The sequence below is a fragment of the Crocuta crocuta genome, unplaced genomic scaffold (genome assembly GCF_008692635.1).
Source record: "Crocuta crocuta isolate KB4526 unplaced genomic scaffold, BGI_CrCroc_1.0 scaffold229, whole genome shotgun sequence".
Taxonomy (NCBI): domain Eukaryota; kingdom Metazoa; phylum Chordata; class Mammalia; order Carnivora; family Hyaenidae; genus Crocuta; species Crocuta crocuta.
The window spans coordinates 5,135,217-5,143,354 of record NW_027536464.1 but is presented as its reverse complement, the minus strand read 5'-3'; the positions used below and the strand labels follow the sequence as shown (position 1 = coordinate 5,143,354).

General features: G+C 54.2%; 1 protein-coding gene across 2 annotated transcripts in view; it reads right to left on the bottom strand.

The window, feature by feature from the left end:
- Positions 1–8,016, bottom strand: part of STK11IP (serine/threonine kinase 11 interacting protein) — a 15,976-nt gene extending 7,960 nt beyond the window's left edge. For both annotated transcript variants that reach the window (XM_077748643.1, XM_077748644.1), the window contains exons 1-14: positions 7,959–8,016; positions 7,702–7,787; positions 4,953–5,158; positions 4,678–4,752; positions 4,300–4,395; positions 3,811–3,918; positions 3,620–3,691; positions 2,429–2,555; positions 2,109–2,212; positions 1,875–1,970; positions 1,602–1,643; positions 1,284–1,427; positions 1,000–1,084; positions 156–494 (exon numbers count right to left, since the gene is read on the bottom strand). In XM_077748643.1, the coding sequence (XP_077604769.1) occupies positions 156–494; positions 1,000–1,084; positions 1,284–1,427; positions 1,602–1,643; positions 1,875–1,970; positions 2,109–2,212; positions 2,429–2,555; positions 3,620–3,691; positions 3,811–3,918; positions 4,300–4,395; positions 4,678–4,752; positions 4,953–5,158; positions 7,702–7,762 (1,555 nt within the window). In that variant the 5' untranslated portion in view covers positions 7,763–7,787; positions 7,959–8,016. The remainder of the gene's footprint in view (positions 1–155; positions 495–999; positions 1,085–1,283; positions 1,428–1,601; positions 1,644–1,874; positions 1,971–2,108; positions 2,213–2,428; positions 2,556–3,619; positions 3,692–3,810; positions 3,919–4,299; positions 4,396–4,677; positions 4,753–4,952; positions 5,159–7,701; positions 7,788–7,958) is intronic.
- Positions 8,017–8,138: the final 122 nt, after the last annotated feature.

The window sequence follows — 8,138 nt, the reverse complement described above, 5'->3', positions numbered from 1 at the left end:
AAAAAAAAAAATAAAAAAAAAAAAACAAAAAAAAAAAAACAGAAACAAACACACAAAAGGGGAAGCCATCCCAAGTCTGGGTTTTCCTAACTCCCAGATACACCGCCAGCACCGGGCCCTGTCTCCCTGGCGGGCACCAAGCTCTCAAGGCTCACCCTCTACTTCACTCTGCTCCTGCTCCTCCTCCTCTTCTTCTTTTCCTTCTTTCTCTTTCACAAGTTCCTCCGCCACCTCTTCTTCCTGGGGCTCCGGCCGTGGCCCGACCTCCTCTGCCACTTCCTGTGGTGACTCCCTCTGCAGGGGCGGGGGCCCGGGCACAGACCCCGGGCTCTGGGTGTCCGGGGACAGTGTGCTGAGGGCAGGGGTCTGTGAGGTGGCCAGACCCGGGGTACCAGAGCTATCCAGGTGATTCCTATACTGTAGCCAGTCGCAGCCAAACCGTTCGCGGAAGCTGTTCATGAGTTCAAGTTCCCGCTGCTGCTGCACAAACTGCCCTGGGCCGGTGGGGAGAGCAGCACTGAGCAAGCCCACGCCCCCACCGCTACCCCTGACGAGCCCTGACCTCTTCTGCAACCGTTCCTCAGAGTGANGGGGTTGAAGGCTTTCCCTTGGCAGCATGTCCTGAAGAGTGTTCCGTGGAACACTGTGGCCGTGTGCAACTCAGAACCACAAAGCATGAGGTGTCTGGAAGATTCCAGATACAAGGGGGCCTCCTGCAGGTCCTGAGCCATCCCGGGAGGATGTCTATTTAACTTTGGTCAGCCCAGAAATTCCCAGGGAATCTAGTCATCAAGTGACCTTCCGACAGCCCACAAAAATCATGTTCCTTGAAAAACACTTTGGAAAATGCTACCCAGGAGCGGGCTCTTCTTTCCCTAAATTAGAAAGAGGAACGCCCGAGAGGCCCTCTACAGCGCTCTGCTCCACCACAGCCAGGACCCCCCTGCTGAGAAGACAGGGACGGAACACTGAAGACAGCCGGGGGCATGGAGGACTTACCAGCTGGGGAGGGCTCTAGAGTACGGGGCTCCGGGTCCGTATCACTAGGTTCTGAGATGCTTGCTCGCCTCACACGGACTCGGCTCTGAGGGTGGACAGAGGGACCGCGCTCTATGAGAGCCGGGGACCCCCACCCTGCCATCCGCGGCCACCCACCCAACCTACCCAGAAAGCCCCACCCACAAGCAAGGATGAGCCCTTACTATTTCTTACCCATCCGTAAACCAGAGCACCCGCTAAAGGGACTCACCCCCAGGCACAAGGTGGCCTAGGACACTGCTTACCTTAACCTTACGATGGGGGGGCTGGGCCACAACGCCCCCAGAGGAGATGCTGTCACTCAGGTCAGGGCCACCTGAGGTTTCAACAGTACTCCCTGCTGGCCAGGGCGCAGGGGCAGCCGTGGAGCTGGAGGGTGTGGAGGAGACCTGGGGTGTGACGGCAGGAAGGAGAGAGAGCCTGGAGCCAGAGGTGACCTGTGCCCTGCGGCGCTAGCCCAGGGACAGGCCCTCACCTGCAGCTTCCCAGAAAGACCCCGACCCCGGGACCCCTTTCCCGTCCTCCCAAACCCGTCCTATTCCCGGCGCTCCCAGCGAACTAACCTGAAAGTCAGTCAGTGACAAGACTTTCCCATCGAGAAGGAACTGAGCAAAGACAAAAGAGGAGGGGCCGTGTTGGTGGTGGGGTCCCTGCGTGCCCACTGGGGGCCGCCCTTCAGCCCGGGGACCACGAGGCTCAGCGGGGGGTAACAGCATAGCAAGCAGGGGGGCCAGGGCTGTGGCCCCTCACCTGGGGACGGGGTGGGAGAGGCAGGAGGGCGCAGGGGGTGGTACTGGGCAGGAATGGGAAGGCAGAGCAGACGTGAGATCACTCACACTGGCTGCAGCGTCCCTGACGCGTGGTGACAGGTACTGGGCAGTGGCCACTCGGTGCGCAGGGTGGAACCACAAAGGGTTCCCCTCCAGGTAGAGCTGAAGAGTAGGAAGGGGACACTGAGATGGGCCGCAGGCCTCCCTGTGTGAGGACAGGCACTCACCCAATCAGCCCAGGAAGGAGGCCGGCAGAGGCGCCAAGCTGGCTCCCAAGTCCTGGTAGCCCTCACGACTCACCTTGCGGAGCTCAGCCAGCAGACACAACGGGGACAGCTCCCTGTGTCCTTCTAGCAGGTTGTATGCCACATCCAGGTGCCGCAGGTTCCTCAGCCGCTCCAGGCCTGGGGGCAGACGGGGAGGGAGGAAGGGCACGTGGGTGCGCGGGGGGCAGGGTGCTGGGGGACGGCACAGCGGAAAGACCAGCCTGGGCACCTCAGACCTACTGGTAGGCCCATATGAGGCCACGCTGAGTCTCACACTGCCCCTAAAACCCCTCTGGGCTTGCCCCCCCACCTACTCTCTGGCCCCCCACCTCCCTCCCCAAACACCCCACTCACCCTGCAGGCTCCGGAGCTCATTGCCTCGCAGTATCAGGGTCCCCAGAGCGGCCCCCGAGGGTCCTGTTCTCGGCACTGTGTGCAGGCGGTTATAGGACATGTCCAGGTGGCAGAGCTCAGACAAGTCCTGAGGGGTTGGGGACAAAGATTCTCTCCTTGACCGGACTCTAGCCAGGCTCCTCTGAGCCTTCTTTCCAAGCAGGCCTCAACCTTGGCCTATGAAGACTGTGTACTCTCAGCACAAATGATTTCATCCAGGCCTCCACCGTGCCCTGCCCCCAACCACATTAACAGACTTGAACAAATACTAGCATAGTTCCTAATAGCTCAAGGTCACATCCCTGGGAAGACAACTCCTAGAGAAACTCCAGGCTGCCAGGAGAATTCGGTTTGTTGCAGCCAACACCGGAAGGTAGAGCCCCGGCGCCCCAGCCCCCGCGGGAAGGTAGGAAGCTAACTGTGGCAAGCGCCAGTGAGCAAACCCAGACCCATGTGGGTTGCATAGGGACCAATGCCCCCTTCCTGCTTTGGGTACTTCTAGTTCCCTGACCTGAGGACACCGACTGGCTCGGTCAAGGACAGAATCGGCTGCAGCCCATGGCTTCCCCAGCCCCACTCCCTCACTCTTCCTTAAAGCTCCCAGTAATCTCTGCATAAACTGAATGGATAGTAAGTTTACTACCAATTAAGACAGTTTTACAGCTGGTGACGTACCGCAACTTACTGCTACTCCAGCGGTGTGTTACGGATTAAAGTCCGTTCTCACCACATTAACTAGTGTCCGACTCCATTGGCCTCTGACTGTGAGATGTGGGAGAAGGTTCCTCCCCACCATCCCGAAGGTATCTTTTCTGAGCTACGCGCTGGGCTGAGCAGCATCCCGCCACCTTCACACCCACGGTAACACGACAAAAGCAGGTCCTCCTAGGACTTCTACTAGACAGGCGCAGACGCTCAGAGGCTAGTTTGGCCCAAATCACACAAGGATTAGGAGCTGATATTTGAATGCTGGCCTGTCTCCTGCTAGAGCCCGAGTTCCCAAACAGTACTGCCTCCAGAAGGCAGCCCCACCTGCGGGGAGGCGGGGGCCAAGAGCAAGGTCGGGGCAGACCCAGGTCCAGGAGAGAGGGTGAGAGCAGAACGATCAGAGAGCCAAGTGGGGCCGGCCCCGAGCAGCCTGCCCACACTCACCATCAGGAAGCCCTCACAGTCCTGCACTTGATTGTGGCTCAGATTCAGGAAGCGCAGCGCTGACAAGAGACGCTGAGGGGTGGATGGGAAAAGCAGCAGAGAATCAGACACCTCCACGCGGCCGGCTGGCCCTCCTCCCTCAGGGCCCGCCCCTGTCCCTCCCCGGACCCCCTTCCCTCTTGGGCACTCACCAGGGAGCTATCTAAGGACGTCAGTGCGTTGTAGCTGAAGTTGGCAGAGAGCAGAGCCAGCCAGGGCAGGGCAGAGCAGAGGTCACCACCGCAGGCTGAGAGGAGCTCCTGAGATAGGGTGCTCCATTACCTCCGCTGTCCCCTCCGCCCCCGGCAAGGCCATGCCGTCTCCCAGCCATTCATTCGTTCTTTATACACTAAAGTTGGTCTGCAGAGGCAGACGGAAAGAAAGCCCCGGGCCCTGCCCCCAGGAGCTCGTTGTGGGGAGAACAGGGAGACAAACACAGGAATATTGAATACGAGATGGCAGGTGCGGCCATAAACAGACAGACAGATACACGGTGCTATGGGAGCAGAGCAAAGGGGGCAAGGACACTGTCCAGAGGGAAGCGGGAGGCAGGGGAGGCTGTAAAAGAGAGGGAATGTCAGAGCTTGGTCCTCTATGTCCCTCAGAAGGGGACATCTGGGCCCAGCCCTCATCCTCCTTACCTCTAAGGCCTGGATGCTCCGGCTGCAAATCAGGGTCTCTAACTGGGAGTAGATGCCACAGAGGCCACGAAGGCAGTGGATGGGGACACCTCGGAGCTGCGGTGGAGAAAAGGCGTCGGGGGGGAGGGGGCGGGAATGAACTTCACAAAAGACAGAGGCTTCGCCTCACTTCCCCTCCTCTTACAGGGAAGGAGAAGTTGACAAGGGCAACTATGAATCAGGGAAGCCTTAAATGAGACGGATGCCACACTGCTGCGGGGCAACAGGCACACTCAGGCCTGTTCCCCCCACCCCCAAAAGAGGCCCTCTCTCTTTCCCCATTCCCCAAAGGCTGCCCCAGGCTGGGTTTTGGGTGCCAGCCTCCCCAACACTCCATACCTCCAGCTGCCGAAGGGACTTGAAGGGAAAAATCTTGATGGGCCCTGGGAGGCCGGAACCAGGGACATGGACCAGCTAAAAAAAAAAAAAAAAAACTACTCACGTCCCTGAGGCCAGCACATCTCCCTTTCCCTGGCCTCTCCTCCTCTGCACAGCCACCCACAGTTCTCACGCCTCCTCAATCTGGCCCCTGGCCCCGCAGACGTCTTGCACCCATGTCCCCACCCCCAGCCCTCGGGCTCTGCGTACACCCTACCCCATTCCCACCCCAGAACCTTGAGTGACAGAGTTTTCTGCAGCACATCGAAGAGGAACTGAAGCTGGAGGATGACAGGGGAGTCGGCGGGGTGAGAGGGCAGGGCCACAAAGCCCGTCTGGCCAGGGCCCCATGGCCCCAGGTGCAGCTCAAATACGTGGTTCAGGTGCTGCAGGGTGCTAGTCAGCAGGCTCAGAGTGCTACAGCCAGACAGGACCACATCGCCTGCAGGGAAAGGGGCGACAGGAAAGAGAGCATAACCAAAGGGCCTTTCCCTTTATTCTAAGACTCTGTGATGCCAGGATTCACCCACTCCAACCCACACTGTAAGCTGCCAGCATCATACTATCTCCTCCCCCACTCAAAAGTCTTCAATGGCTCTCCTCTATCTTCCCCAAAAGTCCTAAGTCTTCGGCCTGAAATATGAAATCGTATCACTACGTCCAGCTGACTCTTCCAAATTTTCTTTCACCATCTGCTCAAGAGAGTCTGGCCTACTCACAATGCTGGGAATATAGTCAACTAGGTTCACAGCTTCCTCATTTTCTGATCTTCCTTTCCACTCTGCTAAGCTCGAGACCTACCTCCTCCTGGCAGGGTTCTCACTGTGTCACACTGCTGTACTTTTACACCACAATCATTCATTGTACATGAAAGCTGGTGGTAATGTGTCTCATTCTTTTTTTTTTTTTAAGTAAACTACATCCAGCATGGGGCTCGAGCCCATGACCCAAAGATCAAAAGCCGCATGTTCTACCACTGAACCAACCAGGCACCCCAGATGTTTGTTTCATCTTTACTTCTTTTTCTCATTGCAAGATATGCACACTTATTGAAACTTATAAACAATCCTAAAATGCACGTCACAGAAAGAGTAATTACTCATTATTGCACTTGAATTCTTGATCTGTATACTATAACTGCTCTCTCTAATGAGACTGTCACTCTTGAGAACATCTTTTGATCACCTTGGTACCCATCACTGTACCTAAAAAAGTAGAGCTATGAGGTAAGCACAAAGACTTTTTTTTTACCTTTTTTTTTTTTTTTAAAACCAAGATAGAGGGGCACCTGAGTGGCTCAGTCAGTTAAGCGTCTAACTCTTAATTTCAGCTCAGGTCATGATCTCATGGTTTCTGAGTTCATGCCCTGCCTCAGGCTCTACGCTGGCAGCATGGAGGCTGCTTAGGATTCTCTGTCTCCCTCTCTCTCTGCCCCTCCCCTGCTTGCACACAGTGCTCTCCCTCTTTCTCTCTCAAAAATAAACATTTTATGGGCAGAAGANAAAAAAAAAAAAAAAAGAACTAACAAAAATAATAAAAATATTTTACTTCTCTAAAAAAAAAAAAATAAACATTTTAAAAAATAAAAATAAAAACAAGGATAGAGTCAAAGGATGTCCCAAAAAATCTTACAGAGAGGCACCCTGTATCCTTCACCCAGTTTCCCCCAATGGTTACGTTTTATAAAAATGCTAAAGGATATCAAAGCCAGGAAACTGACAATGTACGTATGTACATATGTATAGTTCTGTGTCACTATCACTGGTGTGGATTCTTATAACAAACATCACCATGAAGATACACTATTCCATCACCATAAAGCTTTTTCTTGCTACCTCTTTATAGCCATACACACACACGCACACACACCATCATGACTAACCCCTGGAATACCAGGTCAGATTTGTCTGAACAAACCAATAAATCCTGCAACTAGAACTTAAAAGATGTTCTACGCACTTGACACTAAGGATAGATGTGGACAGGGTTTAAAGACTCTTCCCACCCTCAAGAGACCCCTAGTCTACAAGAGATAAAGCACGTATACACAGTTAATAAAACAAGCCAGAAAGCAAAACTGCTATAAAAAGATTCCAAAGGTACCATCAATGGGAGTACAGAGTGCTGGAAGGCAGTAAACATGACTTGGGTAGTATGTGGCAGAAAACTTGGTTACCTGTTTTAAACGTCATTAGAATCTCCTAAAAAGAAGCACTACTGACCACCTCTTACAGATACGGAAGTTAGGGTTTAGAGAAGAATATTAATTGGGATTATATAGGTGGTAGGAAGTTGCTACTTCTGTCTGACCTCAAAGCCCAGGCTTGTTCTACCACAACTAATGTCAATCACATACCAAACGACCAGTGTGGCTCCACCATGCCCAAGTCCTGAAAGAAGAAACTCTAGTAAAAATAGCTACCAGTTTTGAGCCCTTACATATTATGCAAACACCGTCCTATGTGCTTGACATGAATTAAAATCAACCCCCACAACAACCTTCTGCGTTAAGTATCATCATTATGCCATTTTGCAGGTGAGGAAAACTTAGGTTCAGAAAACTTAACTTCACCACGTTTGAAAGAGGGTTGGGATTCCAAACCAAGTGAATCTGACTCCAACAAATCTCACGCTTTTAACTATATTAAGAGCCTTGCCACACAGCAATACTATACTAGTCCCTGGTCTCCAGAGACTTACAGCCAAGTACTGATCACCTTCCTCTGAGAGTATCAGAGAACGCATGGAGGAAGTGGCACTGGAGTGGGCCTCGAAGGATGGCTAACGTTTGAACTGTCAAAGATAAAGGACACTGTAAGCAATGGCACCAGAGAAAACAAACCCAGAGAAGTAAAAAATGAACTAACGCCCGAACGCTCATGACCTTAAACAGCTGTAATTCTACGACCCCTAGGGGGAGTGTCTCTGTAAGGCAGGGTGCACCCCCACCTTGCCCCAGCCCCAGATCAACCGGTATCCACTCACCAGACTCCCGCAGCAGCCCCGCGAGCTTCCACACGAGCGCGTCCCGCTGGGCGGTCGTCATGGCCACGGGACGCTGGGGGCGGAGCCTGGGAAAGAGGAAGCGGAAGAGCCTCAGGTGGGTGGAAGTACCGAAAGCCTAGGACGTCCCAGCAAACCGAGACCTCTCCGGGAGAAAGAAAAGCGAGAGAGAGAGCGAGGAAGAGCGTCCTCCCGGGTACCCTTTCGAGGGGGCATAAGACCTGAACACCCAAACTGACCTCCTCTGTCCTCCAACAACTCTGCAGCCCGGCGCCTATCAATAATGGACAGGAAGTCCCGCCCCGGAAGGAAGGCGGGTTGGTGGGACAACCGGAAAGCTCGCGAGCGCTGCCGAAAACCACGCCCTAAGTCGTGCAGACGTGTCGGATGGGGGCGGCGAGGGCTTGGTGCGGACGGGG